Source organism: Chaetura pelagica, unplaced genomic scaffold (genome assembly GCF_000747805.2).
Source record: "Chaetura pelagica isolate M959 unplaced genomic scaffold, ChaPel_1.0 scaffold111, whole genome shotgun sequence".
NCBI classification, from domain to species: domain Eukaryota; kingdom Metazoa; phylum Chordata; class Aves; order Apodiformes; family Apodidae; genus Chaetura; species Chaetura pelagica.
Window position 1 is genome coordinate 3,171,251 of NW_009952153.1, and position 26,800 is coordinate 3,198,050.

The 26,800-nt window shown below is 38.1% G+C and overlaps 1 protein-coding gene across 1 annotated transcript in view; it reads left to right on the top strand.

Moving 5' to 3' along the window:
- The window catches only part of PLCB1 (phospholipase C, beta 1 (phosphoinositide-specific)), a 457,703-nt gene that overhangs the window by 278,152 nt on the left and 152,751 nt on the right, over positions 1 to 26,800 (top strand). Inside the window, exons 4-5 of the mRNA XM_010007158.1 lie at positions 17,147 to 17,287; positions 25,222 to 25,301. Coding sequence (XP_010005460.1) covers positions 17,147 to 17,287; positions 25,222 to 25,301 — 221 coding nt within the window. The remainder of the gene's footprint in view (positions 1 to 17,146; positions 17,288 to 25,221; positions 25,302 to 26,800) is intronic.

Genomic DNA, 26,800 nt, shown 5'->3' on the forward strand with positions numbered 1-26,800 from the left:
GGGCTGTTCTTTAGTTCGCTGTTTTGGGTTAATGCAGTGGGGTTTTGGTAGTGTGGGGATCTACAGGGGTGGCTCCTGTGAGGAGCTGCTGGAAGCTTCCCCAGCTCCAATTCCAGCCCTGCCTCTGGCCAAGGCCAAGCCTATTCGGGAGGCTGGATGCACCTCTGCAAGTAACATATTCAAGAAGTGGAAAACAAATACCAAGGTTAGTGAGGGAGGAAGAGGAGAAGGTGCCCAAGCACAGATTTCCCCAGAGGTTTTCTCCTCCCTATTCCACTGTGGGTGTTGGGGGATGAGTGAGGAGAGGCCTGGTTGTTACCGGCTGGGCCTAACCAGCGAAATGCACTCTGAGGGTATATTAATACTACAGCCACCCAGTACACTAATATTGAGCTGCATTTTGAGCAAAACCTTAAATTCACATTTTATTCTGTAATTTTGCTGCATTGTTTTATAAATATTTTATACCACTTCTGTCTAGACATAGCAAAATGAACAAGAAGGTGGATAGAGGTGGTTCATAGTGTGGGCTGCTCACACTGCAGGCAGTCAGCCAGTCCCTGGGGTATATTTGTGTGTTACATCCAGCAGCTCTTAAGTCCACTTGCATAGTGCTTCCATTAATGGCATTAATTTAGTATTTGGAAGCTTTTTTAACCAACCTTCCTAGAAGTCCACCTAGAAAAATCTGTCCTAATTTGCTTTCCTTTTTTTCCCTTTTTTATATGTGACTTGTGTTTTTCAAAGCAAAAACAGTTGAGCTAATAAAATATGCTGTGGTCAGGTATTTGCTCTACTACTGCTGACACTTCATCTGAGAGGAAAAAGCCTGTTGAGTTGCTCTCAGCTTTTAAAAGAATAGGAGCTTGTTTTTTGATAGACTTTTTTTCCCTTTGAAACAGTAAGCATCCTTTGTTATCTGGAAAGGATCTTGGAAGAGGCCTCGGGAGAAGCAGCAGAAAACTCATGTCGATGTGTCTAAGAGAGTCTTTTTCTTTTCCTTATTTCTTGAGAGGCAAGATTTTGTATTTTCTCCTTATCACAAAGTTAGCTGAGATCTGTTTATTTCATTAGTTTCTCTTCCCAGTTCATGAAGTCAGGGAGCATCCTCCAGGAGCAGCTTCCTCATCTCAAAGGCACTGGCCTGCATATTGCTAGAGGTTGTACTGAATTCAGTAAAAAGCAAGTAAATGCGTTGTGCTTTGTGCTTTCCTTATCCATCTATTTTGTTCCCTTTGCTGGAGGACAAACTTGCTGTTACTTTTATAAGTTGCTGAAAGAAGCAGATGCAGAAGCCTCTATGGGTGGCACTACAAGGGGCTGATCTGAGCCAAGCCTCCCATCTCTAATGGGGCAATCATGGAATTTGGAACACTCCAGTATTATAGTATAACAGTAAATAACTGATTTGGGAGAACCATCTCTCTGGTCTGGGATTATCTGCCTAGCATAGTTTGTATGAGTATTCCCCTCACAGGGCAAGTGTTGGCCAACAGCTAAGATCTGGGTCTTGACGTTCCTTGACTTCTAAGAAAAATGATGTCGATTGATTTGCTACCCCAATCTTCATAAAGGCTGAGTAGGATCCAAGGTACAGAACATAAATAAATGGAAAGAGAGTTTGAGAAGAGGCATGGTCAGGAAGAAGGTATTATTCAGTATTATGCATTTTAGATCTGTCAATAGTCAATTTGTTTCATTGAAAGGTACCAAATGATTGAAGAGCTTAGATAGCAGTTTCCAGCTTTATGGACCCACAGTTCCACAGTTCCAGTTCCACAGGACCCATGACAGAAGACATGGGCATCATTAGACCTGTTCTAAGGATGGAAGAACCAACCGGTTGTTTTTCGGTTGCTAAAGGTTCCAGAAGAATAATAAGTAGGCTATAGTGAACTGATGTTGGGGCAGTAGTAAGTTTATTTGTGTTAGTAATCCTAAGATTCTATAACTTAAATTCTATTATAAATTGAATTTCTCCACTCTTACACATTAATACTGAAAATGCCAGTGGTGGTAGGTTAGCTTTGGGGTTTTTGTTTGTGTTGTTCGGTTTTGCTTCTTTTTCTCTCATGTAAACTTTTGACTTCTTGGAATAAAGTAGAATATTTTTTTAAATCCATCTGAAACGTAAGTATGGTTCTGATTTTGGACAAACTACTGTAGCACCTCATTAGAATTGCAGTTAAAGGACTCAGTAGGTCAGATATGTGGGTAGATGACATCCACTGTAGTCTAAAAGTTTCTCTCTCTGGAACGAATTTCATTCCGTTCAAGAGATTTATACCTATTTCTAGCATGGTTTAAAAAACAGATTAGAAACTTGATAAGCCAAAAATAGGTTTTTTTTCTGGGAATCCTGCCCAGAACCCTGCTTGAGCATGCTTCCATTCATTTGTTTATCGGGCACAGTGTTTTTCTAAGGGAAGGTGTGAGGCTATACTTGTTTACCTGTCCAAACATTAAGTTTCCCAATGTTATTTTAGCCCTCTTCCAAAACCTGTTGTACCCTTCCTTCAGTAGCTTGCTATGAGACAGGATTAAAAACAAAATCAAAATAGGTATTTATGAAATTCACTGAGATTTACTCCCTGTTGTTATTGTACTTGCACAGTGAGAAGACAGTTTCAGTTACAGAAAGAGGCAGATGCCACAAGCACCACTGCAGTGTTTAAAGATTAAAAACAGATCATGGTGCCAATATAAATTATGTTTTTTTATATATATATATTATTATATAAATATACATATTGTCAATAGATTCCAGATTGCCAAAGAGATAAATTTAGGTCTTTTTTTCAAAAAAGCCAACCAAACAAATAAAACAAATCCTAACCTTTTTCAGTATCTAAATGGTATGAAAAATATTGAAAAGGGGATTACTTGATTACTTTTACCCTGTATTGCTCATGGCCTATAATCTCAGGCAGGTGCCAGCATGTGCCACATAGCCTTGTGTTACTGCTATTTTGGGGAGTCATTAATTTAAGACTGACTCCAGGTAATATTGATCTTTCTATTTATAATATCGATCCAATATACACAAGATTTTTATCTGTAGGGACTTTGTTTCTTTTGTAGGGTAAATCACTCATCTGGCTTGTGTTAGTGGTTGGGAGTCACTGTTAGTATTATTATATAAATATACATATTGTCAATAGATTCCAGATTACCAAAGAGATAAATTTAGGTCTTTTTTTCAAAAAAGCCAACCAAACAAATAAAACAAATCCTAACCTTTTTCAGTATCTAAATGGTATGAAAAATATTGAAAAGGGGATTACTTGATTACTTTTACCCTGTATTGCTCATGGCCTATAATCTCAGGCAGGTGCCAGCATGTGCCACATAGCCTTGTGTTACTGCTATTTTGGGGAGTCATTAATTTAAGACTGACTCCAGGTAATATTGATCTTTCTATTTATAATATCGATCCAATATACACAAGATTTTTATCTGTAGGGACTTTGTTTCTTTTGTAGGGTAAATCACTCATCTGGCTTGTGTTAGTGGTTGGGAGTCACTGTTAGTCTGTGGAGATCCAATTGCACAAATTTAGATGAGTTTTTCAAAATACTGTTTTGTATAATTTCTCTTTTCTCTCTTGAAAAGTTAAATGTCACAGAAAATTGCAAAAAGCCCCCATAGACTTTTTGTAGTCATTAAATATATATATATATACAAGACACCAAACTTTTTCTGATATGCTGTGAAACAACAGGGTAATATTTTATTTTGCATGTGCATCGCTGCAGTGCACTGTGTTAGCTCTTAGGATCTATTTCTGTACAATAATAATGCCAGACCAGAGCAGTCCAAGTGTGCAATTCAATATTGAAGTGATATGAAGCCCTGACCTGAGGCTAACAGGCGCCATTATTTCACACTGGCAGAGCATTTGCTCCATAGTTTTCTGCACACACCTCATTCAGCAGTCTCTTATGTCTCCACAGAATGGAAATTGTAACCTTCATAAATCTTCAAAGGGTACTTAAATGTTTAGCAGGCCTAAGATGTGTTCTTTCTGCCTCATAGCAGAACCACACAGCTGGCACCTCCATGTCATCTTTGAAGACATTATACATTGAATGCTAGAAAGAAAAATAATATAGTAATTCCTCCACCACCAGAAAGGGCAAAACAGTGACAAGACTGAGAGGAAAGGCTGTACTGGAGGAGGCAATAAATGAATATTTATATACATATATATGTGTATATATATATATATATAACACATGTGACATAACGCATGCCTCCAGTTGTTTGGTGGGGGTTGGCTAAACTGCACCATCCCCTCCACAGCTCTTTCGATGATGAGGGGCCTTGGATGTGGGCAGTGGGAGGCACTACCATACTGATAAAATTATATGCTTCTTAATGCTTTCAAATCCCAGGAGGTATAAATACATAAAGGGCATTGGGCCGTTTTCTACTGCAAGTTATATTGTAAGCCAATATGGAGCCAGATTTTTCTGGCTTTTCTAAGTAGCGTATTCCAGTGCATAATCATGCAAAAAAGAGAAAGTCTTGACTCTGGTACTATTAGTGCAGGGAAGTTATATGCTTCATCACTTCAGAGTCTATTTAGATGTGTAAGTATGAAGCATACATTTATTTCTCTTTCTAAGAATTATTTGAAGCACACTTCTGCTGTGTTAACACTTTCAATCTGGCAAGAGCTGTTGATGGGAGTATAAGAAAAATGAAATTCCATAGACTCTAAGAACAGCAAAAGAGAAAATTCAATTTACAGAGGCAGGAAATTAAGACACTGAAATTCAGTATTTTTGTCCTCCACTATCACAAGAGATTGTCCAGGTTTTGTGCTTGTTTCCTTATTTCCTGTCAAAGGATTGGGGGAGGGGAGGGAAGGAAAAAAAAAGAACTCAAGAAATGTAAAGTATTAACACATTACAATAGTGTGTGCTGTAAAACATGAGAACTGTGTTCTAGAGCCAAATTACAACTACTGTTGGAGGTCAAGGTCAAGCTGTCTTTGCTCAATCCTGTTGCACAGAGAAAGGGGTTGTGTGTGTCTGGATAACAGATTTTAGCTAGTTGCAGCACCTGGGAATTAATCATGTATCTCACTCCCTGACGGTCTGATCCAAACCCCTTAAATCTTTCCAGCTTTAGCCCAAATCCTGGCTTCGTCGATCTTCCTATAATTGCATCACTTTCACTCATCCTCCTGGCTCCTGCCCCTTGCTGGCGGCTGAGCATTGTTGCAATGGGCTTTGCACTGTGAATGCAGTAGCTCCCCACCTGAGCTGGAGAGAGACCTGTTTCAGAAACACAGTTGTCTTTCAGAGCAAAGGCCACATGTTACATGGTTTAGAATATTTAAATAACATGGTAAATGGTCTGCAGGCTAGCACTCATGTCATGAGCAAGTGTGGTCTGATGCTACACCTCATTGGTTTGTCGCGTCAAAAGGACCGGTGTCTTTACTAATGTTTTCCATGGGCAAATGCTTTACACAGTTTGGTTTGTCTGATAAGGCTTAAGGAAAATAAATAAATAACTGCGTAAGCACTCTTTTAAAATAGCTAAAAATCTAGCTCCAGCAGCAGCAATGTTCTAGAGAAGCTATTAAATTCTATCTTGAAGTTAGTGTCTACTTAAGATACATTTTTATGCAAACTACTTTAAAACCTGTAGTGGTATAAGATATTGTTTGGGAGAAGTGACATGTAGGTTATGATCATATTTGCAGAATATTCCTTTCCAAATTGCATGCATTGTAACTATTTGTTTTTCCAAAGATGTGTTGGAAAGCATCCAACTGGATAAAGTGTACCCTCAGTGCCATAATCTTATATGCACAAAATATTCTTAATTCCCTTTTTTTAAAAAACATTGAACTTCATAACCTTTCAGAAAAATTTTGGTCAAACCCTAGGGTGCATAGTTTTGCTCAGTCGATTACTCCACTGGAGATCCTTGGGGAACGTGGCAAAGGGAGGAGCATAAGGTGTGGCCTGGAGTTTTTGCAGGACTTCCCAGCCTCCTGTGCACTCTTCTGACCTGCAGTCTGCACAGCAAACCTATTGACTTGACTTTCTGCAGCTAAAATGTGATTTTTAGAATTAAGAAACTGCTTCAGTAGGTTATATGCACCAAAATGTGTTTTATTTTCCACTGTCTTGAAGGCTGCTTCATCCTGTAAATTGGAAGGCCTCTTATCTAAATGAAACAGCCTTAAATTGTTGTATGTAGTTAATTAAATTTTTGGATAACTAGAAGTCTCTCTGGCACTTAACAAGTGATATTAGGACAAAAAGTGTTGATCCACCTTCTAAATATAAGAAATTTCTTGCAAGCTGCATAGTTTGTACAAGGCACGTTTAAAAACAATGACTGTTAAACTTTCTGTTCCAACTTTTACCTTTTCTCAACTCCTGCAAATCCAGGTTAGCATCAGAAGTGAGGAGAGCTGTTGAGGATGTGAGTTAATGCAGAATTCCATTTAGCTCTTAATTTAAGAGCATCAGCAGGTATTGATCTAAGTAGACAAGGGTTTTCAAAGTTTTCAAAATCCTACAAGGTTTTGAAGCAGGAAATGTCCTTTGGCTCTTGCACTTTCCCAAAATACTCCTCAATTTTTTCTGCTCCAGTAAAGAACAATCAGTGGATATCAAGGGTGCAATTATTTTTTAACACAAGAGATCTACACTGAGTATTTTCTGCTTTCTAAAGGGGAACTATTGCCCCTGTTTGTTTCCCTGTGAACCATAAGAAAAGCTAATGGAAATGGAGATGCTTGAAGGACCAAGTTGGGAATTATTGCTGATACTGCTTCTAATTGTGGTTGTCATAATACTCCATAGCTGTAAATGTTTAGGTGGAGACATGTATTTATGAGCAAATTTTACTTCTATACCACAGGTGAATAATTCAGATGCATGAAGTTGCTTGTTACACCTTGGTGTCTACACCTGGATATTTTTTTATGTGATCTCTGCACCACAAAGTAATTTTTTCTTTTGGCACCATTTCCATCACTTGCTTCTTGCACTGATTTTTCCAATATCTGTATCTTGTATTCTCACATTGTGTGAGTACTCAGGATTTCCATCGGGACTGTTCTCCAAGTTGTCGTGTTACGTTGTTCTTTGAATCTGATCTCAGATTGATTCCACCAACCTTTTTATATCCACTGATCGATTATTTCTCAAAACCATAGAGTACAAAACCAACTGCTTAAAATAATACCTATGGCATCCCTTTAAGAACTCCTTCTCTCTGCAGCTGCTTGCCAAAGACATTAGTTTTTGGATGTTCTTTTCCTAGTAATGACTGAACACATTTTCTGTGCTTTCACAGGTAGTAAAATTAGCCTGTCATAAAACCACCTGAATCCAGTGTCTGTAGTTATTCATTGCTTTCTCTCTCTCTTCAGCCAAAACCCCCAATATTTGTAGTTTTTACTCATACTCCTTGTAGGTCTTACTTCATTTTGAGTAGTCATGTTGACTTCTAAAACAGGAATCTGTTTCTAGTCTTTTTCTGTTAGGTGTTTGTTTAACAAGTTTGAATGTACTTAAAGAATATAATCCTATCTGGAGTAAATTAAAGCCACTCAACTTTTAAAAGGCAATCTTAAATAATTTGTTTTGATAATACATTACTTCCTGCCTCTTAGCTTTGCCATTCAGAGTATGATTTTGCTATGTGGCTTTTTTGGCTGATTTTATGGTTGTGATCATGTTTTCATAGGCAAGGCACTGTTCAGCTGATGAGTGCTCCCTTGCCTTTGTGGCACCCTGGCTCCAGTTCCTATTGAGCTCGGTTGGGATAACTCTTTTGAGACCTGCAGGAAATAAGTTAATCTGTGCTGGCTAATTTTTGCACCAATTTTCACATGTCAAGAATTTAAATCTATTTCTACTTCTGAGTTATTGCTACTGATAGGTAATAAGATGTAATGAAGGTTTTGTGACACAGTGAGTGAGAACTTGTCATTGGCAGTCAATAGTCAATTAGATGTGTCATTAAGTCTGTTGTAAGCTCACGCTCAGATTTGCAGAAGCTCAGTATCTGCTACAGTTAAAAAAGGAAAAAATAATGACTGTTGCTGCATCATCATTTAAACGGTTTCTTTTTCTTCAGTATGGTGCAAATGAGTTTCTTAGAGTTAAATACTTAAAGGTAACGGGAATAGTGGGTCTTTGCAGTGACTAAAATCAGGTAAATTGAAATCTTTACCAGTAATCATCTCATATGACTTTCTGATTGAAAAAATGCCACACAGATAAGAGAGAACAAAATGAGGCTAGCATGGCCAAGCAAGGTATCTTTGTTTTTTCTTTTTTTCTCCTGAGGAGTGTGACTGCTATGTTACAATAATAAACAGCATGTTATTTAGATGTTTTCACTTCTGGCTTTCTGCATTTCCTCTGTTATTTTTATGTGGGGTGAGTAGTTGGTGCACCAGCATTACAGACCGTCTGGATGGACATACTTCCACCAGCTAAAATAATGCATTAAAATGCAAGTGCTGGTACTTATGGAACACTCAAAAAAGCAGAGAGGGCATCCATGCAGTGCATCTTATTCAGCTCAATTCAAGCATCTCAGATTTTTACGAACAATATATAAATGAATAGTTAATTGTACCTCAGCCTCTGAAGTAACCATGTTAAAATAACTCTATGCAGCAATTCAGAATGGGAAGAAAAATGAAATTTACAGATAAGTGAAAATTAAGCTGCTGTTCAAGCTATTCCTGCCGTTACGTGCTGTGCAACCTGCTGTAGAAATAAATTCGTTCTGAGACTTTTTATAGTTCAAATAGTTTCATACAGACCAAAGACAATTAGTTTTAAAAATTACCTGAAAATGAGAGAAGTTTCTTTCTCTAATATCTATTCACGTCTTCCTTTAAAATTATATTGAGGAGAATCTTAAAGTATTTTGAGAAAGGAAAAACACTGAAAGGAAATGTGTGTGCTTTGAAGCTAATTTTTAAAATAATGAACAATCTGCAGGTAATAAACCTTGAGAAAAATGTTAAGAGAATTAGAAAAAATCTAGAGGAATGTTGTGCATGGTTGTAGCTTCTAAGTATTTCATCTTTTTTAGTTGTCATTTAGATTAAGATGTACACTGTGAGGTATCAAGTACTTCCATGTCAATTACAGCCATGTCCAAAAGGACTGAAAAATACTACATTTGATCTGATTTTACTTAGCTTATACTGTCACTTGGGTTTTGTTAGAACACACAGTCTTGCAACCAGCTTAAAAATTAAATATTGTGAAGCTAAAAAAAACTTGAAAAATATGGACATAGAGAAGGACAACTAAACAAATATGCATGCTGAACATTTGCTCTGTTATGAGAGCATGAGAGACATACTGAAGCTGGAATTGGATCACTTGAACTGTGAGAAAGGTCAGGGATGACCTGACCCTACTTCTGTCCCTGGGCTTTTCCTTAGCATGTACAATTAATTTTCTAAATAATCCTGATTTCACTGAATACGGCATTGATGTTTATATAATTTGAGCATGTCCCTGCCTTCTCCTAGAAGTCAATCTGATTTTGTACTAAAAGGGGAAAGAGCATCTTCAGCAAAGCTGGTGCTAAGTATCTATCCATAAGTGCACAGTGTTGTCTCCAGTAAATTCTTGTAACAGAAGTGGCCACATAGAGTAGAGAAATCACAGTGTCATAGAAAATTGTAGGTTGGAAGGGGACCTATCACACTTGCTCACCAGCACATCAGCTACTCCCTCTAGCTTGGTGGAATCTAGCTAAGGATGTGTTTTTTCCCCTGGACCCAGTTGCTAACATACACTCAACATGGGATTTTTGGAGTGTCCACAAGTATTATAAAAATATTGATTAATAACATTTTATGTTTTTAAATATCCAGTGGTTTGCTCTGTGGTTGTTGTAGAAAGTCAGTATGAAATCTCTGAATTCATCCTTTGTTTTCAGAACTCAGAATTGAATTTGGAAGTGGTTGTTGACACAATCTGCTTCTATCAGAAGTTAAAAACCATTTGTACAGGTAGAGATTTGCTCACCTCTTATTTATCTACCAAAGAAGAGTATGTTTTATGCAAGCGCACATTCTCTCTTCCTCAGAAGTTTTACACTGTAGGAAAACAAGTAGCCTTATTATTTTTCATAACAAGTTCCTGGTAATCTTGATGTATTGGTGTCCATACTTCAGGTATGGAATGGGATTATAGTTTTTGGGGGAAAAACGGTTGTTCTGGAAGTAGTTTCACAGAGAAAGTTAATTGGAACTGACTGTTTGATGCATGATTGATGTATGATTTATGGCATCCTTTCATCCCTGATAATTTCTCTGGGAAGAATAGCCCTTCGATTTTAGTTGCATCCAAGGCATTCATTATTGGTGCCAGTACCAAGAAGATCTGTCCTAGAAGGCAGTGGGTGTCTTGGATCTCCTTCTTCAGGGACTACCTCTTTGTCTAAAGCATTTCTGACTTCTTTTCCCTAATACTGTGTTAGACTCTAGAAGTGTTCCACCATATTAGCTGAGCAGATGGTCAGTTTAAGACCAGTTTAGACTATTGAGAGTAATTTTTCAAGAAACATCCTCTGTTTTTTGTACACACTGACTTAGCTTGCACAAAAATTGAATCTTGAAGACTTGAGTGTTTAAATAAGATATTGACTCTATTTTTGTGCATAGGTCGCTATGGTGATATCTTGCAAAATTTGGAATCCACTCCGAAACTGTAGAAATGTGGAAAAAAAAAAAATCAAAGAATAAACATTTGTAAATATTTTAGTAATGTATTGTTCTAATGCACTTTAGCAAAATATTTGAAGACATATTTCTATTAAAAACCATACTGCAGCTTTTCTCTTTATTCGACTAAATGTATTTTTCTGGTTTAATGGTAATGGATTTGGTGAGAATGGCTTGATGATCTAAATGAAGATATTTAAATATCAAACTTCCTCTGAATCTGTGTAATAATAGAAAAGAGAGTTTGGAGAACACTGTTTTGAGTATCTTTGATGTAGTAATTAGAGTATATTCATTTCACATGACTGTCATTAGGGAAGACAGACAAAATCCTGTCATTGAGTTTTGTAGGTGTGATTCCCATGTATGGGACATTCTCTTTAATCAGTGAAAGGTATTGCAGAAAGATAAACTATTGATAGTTTTGACTTTGGTCTCAACAAAGGAAGGAGACAGAAAAGAAATACGTGTTTCTTTGAAGGATGAGTCTGTCGATCCTCTTGATGGGAAGTTGCTAGTCCTGTGCTGTTGCTAGGTGATGTATAACAGGAAGGGTATTTGGACCAGCTTTGAAATATATGTCAGGATTCTTAACAGTAAATCTGTTCCCGTTTGCAAGAGCATTTTGTTTCTGAGGGTCACACTGATGCACTGCAGCTGTTCACAGCTGCTTAGGAGGCAAAGCAGAGTGATGGTCCCTTTACAAATAGAGATTTGGAGTGTGACACTTGTCTCACCTCCAGAAGTTAGACATCCGGTCAGGCCTTGGGAAGTTGCCTGAAGTCCTTTCCCAGCCACAGGGGTAAGTGGTCTCATTTTAAAGGACACTTAGTGTTTCTTATTCATACCGCCCTAGTACAGCTACTCAGCTGGTCCTTAAGGGGTTAAAATAAGATATTTTGAAATCTAGGTCAAATATATGTATACATGCATTATATATATATGTCTATATATACATTTTTGTTGATAAACACTCTGTGGTAAGACATTCCTGAAGATAAGACTTTGTTCTATTTGAAGAAAATCTGTGGGAGTTTTGCCTTCGACAGAGTCACAATGTAAGGTCCTATTTTAGCAAGGTTCTTTCTTTAATTTAAGTACAAACTTAAGTGTTTCCTGGAAAATTCTTTGCGTATGCAGCTATCTAATTATGCTTCTTTTGCCCAAATCTCTCCTCTTCTGGGATACATAAAGAGCTAGAAAAATTGAAATGCAGTTTTGAATGCTTGGAAATCTTATTCTAATGAGCAAGAGACTAAGACAAATTTCTGTGCCCATTTGATGAACCTCTCCAGTCTTAAAATTATGCAGAAAATATAACAATTTGGGATTGTGGTACAAAGCCTAGAGAATTCTGTAGTACCTGTACTGCTATGTAATACAGTTAAAAAGTTTTCAACAAAAAGTACTGTTCTGCCCAACTCTGCTTTAAATAAACTTTTGCTTTATTAAATACAGTTTTAAAGTAAAGACTATGGTATATTTTTAGTACCAGAAACAGAAGGCTTTTGGAAATTGCAAGTCAGATTAACAGAAGTCTTGAAAATACCTGATAAACTGAGTTTGTTTATGGGGCTTGATGGGGGATTATTTTGCATTGGGGTTTTGTTTTGTTTTGTTTTGGACATCTATTTCGTGGAGGTGCCTTTCACACCTATAGCTTCACTAGGACTCAAGCAGTTAATTGACACCTTAAAGATAATGTTTTACTGCATGAGGTGGATGAGGAAATTATTTCAGTTGCTAGGTGTTTGGGGACAGGAAGTGTCTGACATTTTGCATGCAAGGCAATGAATGTTGTATAGATAATATAAGTCACATTGCACATGGTCTGTATGTGTAGTTTAGTCTATCATGACTCCTTTAGATTGTTTGCTTTGTAAATTAATGTCTTCAAACACCAAAAAGTTTCCTGTAGTACTGTAATTGCACAAGTGTTCTAGCAACCCAGAAGTTCTGGCTGACTCCTCTGAGAATCGCTCATCACATTGTCTGTAACAATTAAAGCCTGAGAATAATCTTTAGCATCAAACAGATTATTTTACTGTTTAATGTAGGTTTGGGGATCAGAGACAGCTGCTCTTAGACATGGTGCTGAGAAGCACTAGTAACGAAAGGTTGTTCAGTTTTACTGAACTGCATGGTAGCCTTTCTCTATATACGTATGGCAATGCATTAAAAAAAAAAAGCCAGAAAACTTTGGCAGGCAGATGGTGTGTTGCATGTGTTCAGAAACAATTTAAAGAGCTGGGGATACTATTAAAAGATGTGCGGCATTTAATGTTGTGTGCAGAGCACATGTTAATTGGAATGTAAGTGTTAAGAGCTACATTTTAATAACACCAATCACAGCTGAAAGCAGTCTTTGCAGAGACTGTCATTATTGTGGCTGAATTGCCTCTTCAAGTTTACATTATTTTTATTATTTCTAGCAAAAGGAAAATAAAACAGGAGAAAGTTTTGGAAGTCTGGTTGAAATCAGCTTTTATCTATCTGTCTGCAGGATCTTGGTTTCTATCAAAACATCATTATTCAGCCTTTATTAATGAATGTTGTAGGAATTCCATACATTTTTATTTTCTTCTTCGAAGTTTCTGGCTATTTTTTTCTATTTACTTTTTCAGATTGATTTAAGGTGTATTTTCTCTTGATAGTTTTGTCAAGACAGCTGAACCAAAGAGGGAGGGCTTTTTACCAAATGAGCAAATAATTCTCTGGACAACGCTTGCCTCAGTTGGACATGGTTAATCTTATTTTTAATGGATTCTAAAGCTGTTTGTGTTGCCAATGACATTCTTGTCTCCTCTTCTGTATTTGCCTGCTCACAATTTGCAGCTCCTTCTGGGGATCTGTCAAGCTCTTGAAGCACAGAGTTGTCCCCTCAGAAACACTCACTTTCCTGACCTGGCTTCAGGTCAAGTCTTCAGGCAGCTTCAGTCCTTGAGCTGAAGCTCCTGCTGGACTTTAGTGGAAGGGAAAGAGCAAGCTGACACCTAGACTTTTTTGAGTAATAGAGGTAAAATGATGCTGTTTTGCCAGAAAACATTAAAGCAGACTTAATAAATCATTGTGCTACACAGGGAACTTTGAAAAGTTAGGTAGGTACTGTCAATAGCCTGCTGTTTATTGAGCATGTTACCTGACATGATAGAATTTCAATAGCTCAGGTGTTCAAAAATTACTCTAATCAATATCAATAGGTGTACTACTTCTTGATGTCTCTGAAAGCGCTCAATATATTCATGATAAGGCCCCAGTTTTGCAAAGAGCCTACACCAAAAAACAACCTGTCCACTCATGAGCCAGTATAGCAAATGCAGCTCCAAACAGCAGCAGATTTTCAGTCTCATTCCTTAAAATGGAATTATCAAAATAATCCATTTTACATAAAAGAAGCTAAATTTGAATTTACTGCTTTGTTGTTGTTGTTGTTGGATTTTTTTCCACATGCTTTCCTATCATCTCCTCAGGAAAACCTGCTGACATTTTAGAAAGTGTTTTCCTCTTGACTTTAGTCCAAGGCCTTCTGAGAAGAGAAGAGAGTTAACAGAGAGCATATATGGTCTGTTTAACAGCCAGCCCGGCATTCAATAGTGACAATCTCTTTTGGTTCTTTAATAGTCTCTGAGATTTTGATAAAGGATATTTTGCCTATCTTATTAGTGGAGTTTGCATCTAAGTGGGGTAATGAGGGAGCAGAGCTGTTCATGAGGAATGTGAAGAGCTGACAGTGTGTTTTGGGGTCTAAGTCTGAGAACTTCAAATTTAAGGACCAAATAATATGACCTAGCTAATGGCAAGTTGTCACTGACAAGGGGAAATGCATCTGTCATCCCCAAAGAGCCAATACACCTATGGCAGGGGTTAAAAGGGCGTGAATCCTGCTAGTATCAAGATTATTCACTTTCACTGAACTTATAATAAAAATACCTATTTTAAGTCTGTGGATCATATTGCAGGTAAGACTGAGATAGCCCAGGATATGCAGGGTGTGCCCTTTATTAACCAGTGCTGGATGGCAGCCAGATAATGCATTGCTGTACAGAACTGTGTGCTTCAAATTTTATTTGACAATTCTTAAACAGAATAGAAAAATTCAACACTTTACTCATCCAAACCCAGCAACCAAAGACAATGATCTGTCTCATTTCTTGCCTTTAAAACTTGGAGAATAATTCCTGTGACATGGAAGACAAATTTCATTTTCATATTGTGTGATTCACCACTTACTCTGCAATTCTGAAAACCTTACTAAGCCAGTTTCAGATAACAGCTGTTTTGGTAAATTTGCTTTGGAAAACCATCCCATTTGAAATATTCTATTCTGTGATGCATGGCTAATGCAGATCTAAGACTACCTACAGCATGATCCATTTTAGAGATAATCTATAGTTGACTGAAAATGTGAAGGAAAAAGGTTATCTTTTTTCTTCTTTTGTTATTATGATTGCAGTTCATCACCAAGAGTGAGCAAGAGGTTCAGCTAGGGAGAGGAAGAAGGGAATGACAAATCGGTGAAAGAGAGTAAAACCATCTAGACAATCATGTTCAGTTTGAGTTCAGAAGGAATTACCCTCTTCCCAGACAGGCCCTTCAATGAAGGCATTTATCAGTCTGATGTTGGGTTTGAAACAGTAGAGACTAAAAAGCAGATGAGTTCTCATCTCAGAGAAATGAAACAAAGCTTTTTAACATTAGGCCTCCAAACAAAAGAGAAGGCAACCCACCTACTAATACACCATCAATAACCACATATTCTGGACATTTCTCTAGCTTTAGTCCTAGATGTAAATTATACAATTTATTTGTCTTTCATCTTCAAATCTTCATCTCTGGAACACAACTATTATTTTTATATCCCTCTTCTGTTTTTCTCTTACATGAAAGCCTGTCATTAATTTGTTTACGCATGAAATTGTCTTTGTCTCAGAGCACAATCATATTCCTTCTTTACAGAGCTCTCAAATAGGATTATTCTGTCTATTTTCCTGCAACACTTGCCATCATGCCTAGTATGTAATGAGGCTTGGCATTTTATGATAGACAGCCTTGTACTTTCTTCCCAGTTGATATGCCATACATACTTCAAAATGCTCTCCTAAACCTTGTGAAGTATTTGGTGAGCATATTCATAACTCTATTGCAGAAATGATACCAATATGGAGATGCCCTTTAGACTGCGGTCTTGTTGATACAAGATTTCCTCCAAGATCCATTGAAAACAGCTTTTTTCTGCTTGTCATCCTGTTATACTACATTTAATGTGTATTGGTTGGTAGAGATTTAGATTCTTAATTCAAAAATTATTAAATAGTAGTGACATAAATAATAAACAGATGCAGACACAGGGGGAAAATGGTTCATCTGAGAATTAAATATGAACTGCAGTGTATAGTTGTGTCAGTTTTGAAATAATTTGATCTCTACAGAGAATCTGTCATCCCATACTGATAAAATTTGCAGGTCATTTTTTAGTATTTGTACCAGACTGAAAATCTTGTCTTTTAGGAAACGTGAGCTTTCAATTTGTACTATTCCTATTCAAAGGATCTAATTCAGTCATGCAAGGCTTCTCTGCATCCGTCTTTACCCTTATAAACATCATTTTCAGGCCAAAGACCAAGCAGGTTTCCTAGTTTACAAAACACTGAGTGCATTTCTTGGAAATGCTGCAGCCTAATAGAAACTAGTAGAGTTACAAAGTAACTTTTTTTTTTTTTTCTTCATATGCTTATGAGGCTATTATTAGCTGATAAAAATCTTTGAATATGTCTTTCCTTCACAGAAATATGATGTAGTAATTTCTATATTGGATATAAGCCTGAAAAAAAAAATAAAATACTAAAATCTAAATATAAATGGAATATAGCTTATGATTTAAATAATATATAACCTTTTGAACATGAAGGAAGAGGAATTATTTATTATTCATTTAATGATCTTTAAGACAGTTAATTCCATACAGTCTTTTTAATATCTTAGGCAAAACTAAGTTCTCTTTTTGAGTTTTATCTAAAATCCATTAAAATCATAGAGAATCTCTCTGCTGAGGCCAGTAGCCTTTGGATAGATTGTGTTATTTTGTCAAGCAAAACCATTTATGTGTGCTTAATTTCTGAGGCAAAATAGCTGAGAATAGGAATGTGCAGCCATCAACTGGAGAGCTTCAAGTCTGTACTCTACCAATACAGAGCTCAAAGGCTTTGAAGGATTCACAGTGGTGATTTTATTCTGGGTTATTAACTTTAAATAATTTAATGAATAATTAACTGGATCAGAACCTAGTGTTATCATGTTTGACATGCCCAAAAAACCACAAGTTTTCAAAATTAAAGTATTTGCAAAAATAATCACTTCTTTTACTTTCAGTATTTGCAAAAGTTTTTTAACTCTTTCAAATGTATTTACCTGCAGGATCCAAAACTGCGGGAACTGTTGGATGCTGGGAACATTGGAGGTCGGCTGGAAAACCGAATGATAACTGTTGTCTATGGTCCAGACCTGGTCAATATATCATACTTGAACTTGGTGGCATTTCAGGAGGATATAGCAAAGGTAATACACATTTAGCTGTGTCATATAAAATTACAGTCTTTTTAAGATATTGTTTTGAGATATGGATGAAAGACATAAAATGCAGATTGCTATAAAATAAATGTCAGTTCTGCTATAGAACTGTGTTGCTCCAAAGAAAAAATGTGCAACCATTTTTTGTTTTTTTGTTCTAGGAGTTAATTCCTCTATTTTTTCCCCATAATACCTGTGCTCATCTTCAGAATATTGCTTGTAAACCCCAATAAAATAATGAAAGTAATGGTACATGCAAATTTTTACTCAGCTATAAGGTATCTACTGTGACTCTCCAAACTCATTTAAATATATTTTAGTGTTTAATACCCTTATATGCTTGTTCTGAGCATGTGTGAATTGTGGATCATCCTTGGAAGAAGGTTTGGAAACACCTGACTTTTTATGGCTGACCTTTATCAGAGTAGTGGGAATCTACAGGTCTGCCTTGAGTAGTCAAGTATGTCAGCAATCAAAAACTTAACTTGCACACATGACCATTTTGCTCGTGTTTAAAGGTTAATGTTAAGCATTGCATTTTGTCTGCTGACAGCCCTTGATAAGAATTGTGACATCAGCGTCATTACCTTAGCAAAGTATTTTTTCCATGCAGGTATACAATCCCTTCATTTCTGCCAAACATACCACGTAAGAAACTTGTGTGTGACAAGCAAGTTATGATTGAACTTAGTGCATGCTTATTTTTTTTCCTTCTTCCAATATTTATACAACTCAATTGTGTTTAATGGAGTGAGAGCTTATTGCTTTATCTATTCTAAACTGATGTTCAAAAGCTGCTCCTCTTTCCACTTCCATTCCTGTGGATAGACTGATGGCAGCCTCCAGGTAACCACACACAGAACACACTGTTGTACGATTTGCATCCTCGAGTCCACTAGATTGTGCTAAAATGATAATTTCTCTATAGACTGCTGTTGCTTATCGAGAGTGAGGAGTTATTTTGTCACCTCACAGGCAACGAGGATGGTCCAACTACGTTAAAAAAGGTCACAGGATAAAAGCCTTGACCTGGCATGATACAGTTTTGCTTCTCAGGTTTCTATCTCTACTGATCTTCATTAGTTGATCAGCAAATAAGCAATTTCCACTGTTTCTTTGGTATGAAAGAATAGAAACAAAATCCTAACTCCTGCAAAAGTGAAAGTGATTGAAACAACTCTTCAGGAGAAAAAAAAAAAAGCATAAGATGGAAATTGAAAAGGTACGCTAAGGCTTTACTAGCAAAAATTGTTAGCTCTTACCAAGGAAGAAGGAAAATAATTTAAATCAGAAGCATATGTTCTTTTTTCTCACTTTCTTGTCTAGCCTGCAATCAATGAACTGTAATCTATTTGGTAAAACAGTGCTGGAATGGGTTTTCTAGGACCATTTTCTGTTGGATAACGGAACCTTAAAATACAGTGGATAAAAGCATGTTTTAGTGAAGCTTAGCTGCTCTGAATCCTGAATAACTCCTACGATCTGAGCAACTTAGAATCAAAGTCTTCCTTGTTATTTGTAAATGCAGTAGACCAAATAAATTCACATTTCATCAGTCAGGCACTGTGGCCTGGGCACATGATTTTCAAAGCATTGCAGATTAGCTGTACTTGCTTTGAAATCCTGCTAAATATCCTGATTGTTTCAGTGAGAAGAGTTGGATTGCTGTTGAAAGCATCTAAACTTTCTTCCTTTTTTAACATGTTTCCCAGCTTTATATGAGCCAGACCACGGAGTCTGGTCCTTATTTCCAAGACCCGTGTAATGACTCAGAGAAGTTGTTATAAATAAGCACAAGTCATCTCTTCAGAAAGCTCTGAGAAGACATGTAAATACAAGAAATTTTCAACATCACACATGCAAATGTTGACCCTTCCTCTCACGGATGTTCCAGGGAAACCAACTGCGAATGAAAAACTCCCCCACCTTTCCCTTTTTTGTGCATGAATATTTTTTTCATTTGTGATAGCTTATTTTTGAAGCTGTGTGACAGGTATTAATCAGTCCTCCCTTGGAGGAGAAAGGCAAAGTAAGCACTAATGGTCTTAGTGAGGCAGTTAAAATTAGTCAATTACAGGGTTTTCTTCCTTTGCAGAAGGCTTCCTATTCTGCTACAAACACTTTTCATCACAGCCACTGGTGAACTTGGGAGAAAAATATGAAAATATGATCCTTGGGCTATTCTGCTTTCTTTAAGTGAACTAAATATGAATGTGTAGTTGTGATGCACTGATTCCTTCTGGAGAAATTAACTAATGTTTAAAGTAAATTAGTGGTGAGTTGAAGAGCACTGAGCAGCTGGTTTGTTCAAAGAGTGCAGTTTGAAAGTCACAGAATCACAGAATCTTAGGGCTTGGAAGGGACCTCAAAAGATCATCTGGTCCAACCCCATTGCCAGAGCAGGATCACCTAGAGCACATCACACAGGAAAGTGTCCAGGTGGGTTTTGAATGTCTCCAGGGAAGGAGACTCCACAACCTCTCTGGGCAGCCTGTTCCAGTGCTCTGTCACTCCCAGTAAAGACATTTTTTCTGATGTTTTCATGGAATCTCCTGTGCTTCAGTTTGCACCCATTGCCCCTTGTCCTATCACTAGACATAACTGAAAAAAGCCTGGCTCCATCCTCCAGACACTCGCCCTTATCGTATTTGTAAACATTGATGAGGTTGCCCCTCAGTCGCCTCTTCTCCAAGCCAGGGACCCAGCTCCCTCAGCCTTTCCTCATAAGGGAGATGTTCCACTCCCTTCGTCATCTCTGCGGCTCTGTGCTGGACTCTTTCAAGCAGTTCCCTGTCCTGCCTGAACTGAGGGGCCCAGAACTGGACACAATATTCCAGATGCAGCCTCACCAAGGCAGAATAGAGGGGGAGGAGAACCTCCCTTGACCTACTAACCACACCCTTTCTAATGCCAGCCTTTACTGGTACATGGGGTTGTTCTTCCCCAACTGCAAAACTCTACACTTGCCCTTGTTGCATTTCATCAAGTTTCTACCCGCCCAACTCTCCAGCCTGTCCAGGTCTTGCTGAATGACAGCACAGCCTTCTGGTGTGCCAGCAACTCCTCCCAGTTTAGTGTCATCAGCAAACTTGCTGAGGGCACACTCTGTTCCCTCATCCAGATCGTTGATGAAAATATTGAACAGCACTGGTCCCAGTACTGACCCCTGAGAGACTCCACTAGTCACAGACCTCCAACTAGATTTTGTCCCATTGACCACAACTTTCTGACTCCCTCCTTTCAACCAGTTCATGATCCACCTCACTACCTGATCACCAAGACCACACTTCCTCAGTTGATCTACGAGGATGCTGTGGGAGACAGTGTCAAATGCCTTATTGAAATCAAGATAAACGACATTTACCACCCTACCATCATCTATCCACCTAGTTACTTCCTCATAGAAGGCTGTAAGGTTGGTCAAGCATGACATTCTCTTGGTAAACCCATGCTCTTAATGACCCCCTCATCCTTGATATGCCTAGAGAGAGTGCCAAGAACAAGTTGTTCCATCACCTTTCCAGGGATGGAGGTAAGGCTGACCAGTCTGTAGTTACCCAGGTCCTCCTTCTTACGCTTCTTGTAGACTGGAGTGACATTTGCTTTCCTCCAGTCCTTAGGCACTTCTCCTGTTGCCCACAACTTACCAAAGATGATGAAGAGTGGCCTAGCAATGACCTCCACCAGTTCCCTCAGCACCCACAGGTGTATTACATCCAGATCCATCGGTTTATGGATGCCCAGATTGCAAAACTGACCCCTAAATTCCTTAGGTAATGGTCAAAATATCAGATTGCTAGATACATCCTGCTGATGAAGAGAAGCAGTGCTGATACAGACCTTGCTCATTTGCAAGTGGGTGTGTCTGTCTTGAAGTAGGATTTGTGAGCATCCACAAACGTAGCAGTGCCGAAAACAAGATAAAGTAGTGTATTCTCAAACCCTGTTCTGAGAGGATGCTCTTTTTTTCTGTTTCCAACATGAAGAATCACAACCTGTGAAACTCTGTGTCTCCTCTCCAGTATTTCATTTTCTTCCCAAATCCAATAACTTGAAAAGTGGAGCCCAAGGAATTCTGTTTCTCCTCAGTTTGATGAGCTTTGGATCAGATCCATCACTAAAAGCTGATTAATTCCTCTGTAAGTAATGATATAATAAAAGACAATTCACAAGTTGTACTATGCTATGCTTTCCAGCATACATCTTTATTTTTCCAGCTCCTTAGGCCTATTTAAGAGCTTGATCAGTATAATAAAATGGCAAACCAAACCATATAAATTAATGTCCATTTGATATATTTTGTTGCAATAAAATTCTTAAGGATGCTGAAAGTTTAGAATTGCAGCAGCTCGCTTTGTTAACCTCCCACCAAAAACAAACATGCAAGAAGCATTGCCTTCACACACAGTCAGTTCTCATTTGAAGCAAGTATTTTTAACAATGTGTGCTGTCTTTTTTAATGAAAAAAGTCTCATCTCTTCTGTTGAGATAAATAACTTATGTTATGTGTCCTGATGCATGTAATAGAGAGAAATAACTTGACTGAACAATAGGTTTCCAAATGAACTGCTGCTTGAACTTACCTGTCAAAGCACAGAACAGCTAAATATTTGTTAGTAAAGCTCACAGGAGTTATACAAATATGAATTGGTGTAGCAAAGAGGAGATCATGTTCAGTGAGCTCTTAGCATGATGGATGTGACTTGCTTGGAGTTGAACATCAGAAGGCTGGGGTCTTCAGCTACCAAAAGGGATCAGAGGCTTCCAGTCTGCAAACAGTTTGTTGGCACCAGTGTAGTGCTATTTCAAAATACCCAGATTTATATTTTCCTTTTGTATTGCACCTGTACAGGCATCCACAGCTACCGCCGTGCCTGAGAGGCTATTGTAACCTTTCTGCAGTGGCTGTTTTCTTTCTACAAAAAGTGGCTTTCTCCCCTGCAGAGCACTCTCCCCGAACGCTGCCTTCTGGCATTGCTACTGCTGGGAAAGATGGCTGTGGAGGGCATCATGCATGGAGTTAGAGGATGGGCTTTGCTCTGTACCATGCAGCAACACCAAGGAAACAAAGTCATTTGGGTCACTAAAGCAGCAAGATGCATCTAGGCTCACGGCTTGATGCCAGCCCATCAAAGTCAGGCCAGAACATCTCCTTTATTTCTCTGAGTCTGTGCTCAAGGCTGTTGTTTCCCCTCCTGCTGAGGGGAACCAGAAACTGAAAAGCTGATGTGATCTTTGGCATGTTTTCTGGTCTTGTTTTTTTGGCTGTGGCTTTGTGGTGACTGAAATCAAGAGCCTAAAATGGGATAGGTAATGAGCAAGTATTACTTGTGACTTGTTGACTTGGCACCTGCATTGTTAGAAATGGCTCATCCAGCAGATATTCCTTAGAATATTTGGAAAGAGCAATGTGATGACTTTGAAGAGTTAGGAAAAGCTAGCAAAGAAACACCACAAGACTGTTTATATAAATAATGCCTGTGACAGGCACGTAATAACTGAGCTCCGCTTACAGCCCTGTGAACGAGCAGTTGGCAAAAAGAAGGAAGAGGTGGGGTGTGGGATACTCCTGAAGTTCCCTACTTCTGTTTTCTACAAAGTGTTTACATGTTTAAGTCCAGCAGAACCAGTGAGATCAAAACCAAGTCTATCAAGACATCTCAAAATAATATTTCCAATTTCTAAATAATATTTTATGTCACGATTAATCTTTGCAGCGTTAGCATCACAGGGAGAATTTTTAACAGCTATTATTAGTGCCTAAACAAAGCACTGTTTGCAAGATGAGTCTATTTTGAGCCTGGAAAAATTAGTTGCCAAGAAGAAAAAAAATGCTGCCCTTAATAGGCTTTCTGTTCCAAGAGTCACAGCAAAGAAGTGGTGTTGCTAACTAACCCAAATTCTTCTCTTCTTCTTTCTCACACCTCTGTTTATTTCAAATTAGACCTAAGAAGGAAAAATAAGTGCAAATACATTTTTAAAAAAGGAAGGAGTCACAAGAGGTGTAGGGGAGGACTATCTCAGCAGCTGTGGTTTGCCTCCAGAACAACAAGTCTGTGTCTGAGGGAGGAAGGTTTCTCAGCCAGAAATACCAGTCACAGGAGGTGTGTTGTCTCAGCTGCCTAGGGGCGAGGTTGTAAGTGGAGTGAACCTTAAAGATCTGGTAGCTGAAGGATGTGAAAGGCCCATCTAACAGTAGGCACAGAGGTAGCCTTATTTCTTCCTTGTGGGGAGTGACTATGTGAGACCTGTTTCAGGAATAAGATCTGATGATAACTTTAGGGAACAAGTTTTGGCACATTAAAAAAAAAAACACAACAAAACAAACAGGAAAAAAAAGGTAATATCCAAACTTCACAAATCGATCATCTAGTCATGGGGAAACTTGAGCCTTTTTAGGTAAAACGATCTTGTAAGCTCCGAAGTGATGTAGCAACCTTTGTTTTATTGGAAGTCAATTATACTTGTCATCATCAATTTTTGTCAGAATACTGTCCTTTTCTTTGTTTTTCCTCAAGAAAAATAAGAACCAATGAGAGGGAATATCCACAATGAGTGTGCATCTGGGAGGGTGTGTGGTGATGGGAATTTTGGATCTGGACTGATATGACAGGAAACTCAACTTCAGTTTGAAAGAAAACTCAGAAAATGCTATCAACTGAAAAATAAAACAAAACAACAAAAAAACCAAAACTAAAACAACAACCACACTGTTTGCAAAGGCATTGTTTATTTTCATCCATTTCTTTTAAAGAGGTGAAACAAATCTACTCCAAAACTTCAGTTATGACTAAAAAGGGTTGCAATAAGCTGTAAATAAGCAGCAAGTTAGGAAGGAAAAATATGCATATGTTGTTGATGAAGAGCTTCAGGAGAGACCTGCAAGGGAAGAGAGTGACAGGATGAGCAGTGGCAGTCTGAATTTAGGATGATAATCATGGATCAACCTTGCTGGGCATGTGGGAAAGGATGGGGACCTAAGGAAAAGACTTCAACAACATGAGTAGAAATAAGAAAAGTCAGGAAAATAAAAAGAAGAAAAGTGAGGGACAGCCATGGGAAGAGCAATGCCTGCAGGGAGGGAGGGAAGGTGTCCCATGAGCAGCTGGAGGATATTTCTTCACTATGTCATGGTTGCAAGATGGAAAAAAAACCTGAGGGAGGGGTAAGACCATAGTGTAAGGATGTACAGTTTGTGGAAGAGGAGCTTTTCTGCTTGGAGTTGCATCTTCTTCCCTGTATATCAGAATAATTTAAATTTATTCCTATATGTTTCTTCTGGTTTGTGTTTTTCAAGTGTATTTCTTATGCTGGCATATAAGATCTTAGCTAGGGCAAGTACTTACAGTTCTTAATTCGGTATTCACCAAAGATATGATATTTGTGTTTTGAATTCATGATCTATGGAGAGAAGGATGCAGAGGCTCTCACAGAAACTCTTACAGGAGGGGACACAGGAGCATGAGACTTATTATGGTACGGTCTGTAGCCCACCCTGTTTCTTTTCAGAGGGCTTTAAGGCTTCATTTTAAGAGAACAGTGATAAGGGGCTCCTTTTTCAATTCTTAGTGTATCAACCAGAACAGTGTCCCAACATACAAGAAAATGTATTTTCTGGGGTATTTATTTTGCATCTCCCATAAAATTGAATGTATTTTGCATCAGACATTTATCCATATGATTGCTTTTTCCGAATACATGGGAACAAGATATCTTTTTAAAAAAATAAATTTAACATTGTTCTTTCTCTACAGCATAGGAAGATCAGATCTCACAGACAAGGAAGGAAGCTGTAGCTGGAAAAATCAAGTTTAGATTTTAATCAGGCACTTTTTACTAACGATATAATTTTCAAAAATATTTTGCATTGTGTAAGTAAACATCTAAACAAAGCCTCATCTAATCCAATTTTCTCTCTATAGGAATGGTCAGATGAAGTGTTCAGTTTGGCAACAAACTTGTTGGCACAGAACATGTCAAGGGACGCATTTCTGGAAAAAGCGTAAGTGCCCAAACTATTTAATGCTGTGGGTGTTGCTCTCTTCTCTGCGTCATTTTCCCCTTTTCTTCTTAGTCACTTTGTCATCTATTGTTTCTGCTTTGATGAGTTGTCATTTTTGTAAACACAGGCTGTCCTTTCTCATGGTTTTAAAAAGCCTGTTATCTAAATGTCATTTAAACAAAAATCTTGTTAGGGTTCTTGCAAACTACTAAGTTGTAGCAAAAAAAAATCAGAATTAGATGCTGTCTTCCCCTTGTATACAAAAATAGGAGCTGTAATCTGAAACTCTAAATTTAAAAAGAAAGAATATTCTGGACTGACTTGCTCTTGGTTTATTCTCCTTTTTTTCTGTTATTGCTCAAAAACTCTGAAATGCAAGAACTCTGTTTTCCTCCATCTGATTTCTCTGGTTTTCTTGTGATTCAGAGGGAAGCTGTGAATCTGTTCATTGTTTTACACAGATTCTGAGTTGCTCTCAATGAAATAGGAAAACTGTTTACAAGCACATTTGGGGTGTAAAAACACACCTCTGAGAGGAAAGAGAACTAAGCCTGAGATTAGTAATTCTCAACTGGATGATAAGTACGTATGCTGAGAGACTGATGCATTAGTGATAGCGTTGAGAACAGCATAGCAAAGCCTGCCAGCTAGTCATAGTAATAAACTGGGGCCTCTCAGGGTTGTAAAAGGGAAGACATACCATCCCCAGCCTATGAGTTGGCTGGTTAAATTAATCTTTGTGTCTCCCCCAAACACCTTTAATTTCTGCTTACAGACAGAGGCTCAGTCCAGCTAAATACCAAGCCCAGGTTTAGGTTCCTAAAACTTGCTTCCATCCAAGAAGCAGGTTAACCCACCCTATTTCTGGGATTTCTTAGACTGCATGCCTCATTTCATTAGATGCACCCATGTTTAGTCTGAAGGATCCCAACTGCTTAGCTTGAATTCTATATACATATTTGTAAATGCCTGTTCTGGCAGAGTCTGTCTGTGTCTCTCTTTCCTTCTTATAGCATTCATTGTGGTGCAGTTGAAGTCAACAGAAATTCTGGAAGAAACTTTGAAGGCTGGACATTGCAGGAGCTAGAGCTTTGTATCCAATGGAAACATTTAACGTTTCCTTTTGGGTCTACATGTTGACAGTGGAAAAAGCCCTGTGCTAACCTGAGCAGAGCTGGGTGTGAGAACAAGAGTAGACATGACTTCCTTCAGCTCCACAGGTTGTAGATAAGTTATGGGAGAGATTTGATGTTACTGTTTCCACATTCCTTCCCACTCACATCCCCAGTGGCCAACAGGCTTCGCTGCCAGGTCTGCAATGAGAGTTTTGGCTCTACCTGATGGGCATTTTCATATCAGATTCCAAAGAGGAACATGTTATTCCACAGTATAGTAGAGCCTGTCTTATTTGGAGCCATTTTTTAGTGGTTGGTTGAGCAATATTAATTAAAGAAGTAACTGGACACCTTATATAGAATAGCAGACAAGCGTGGCATTCC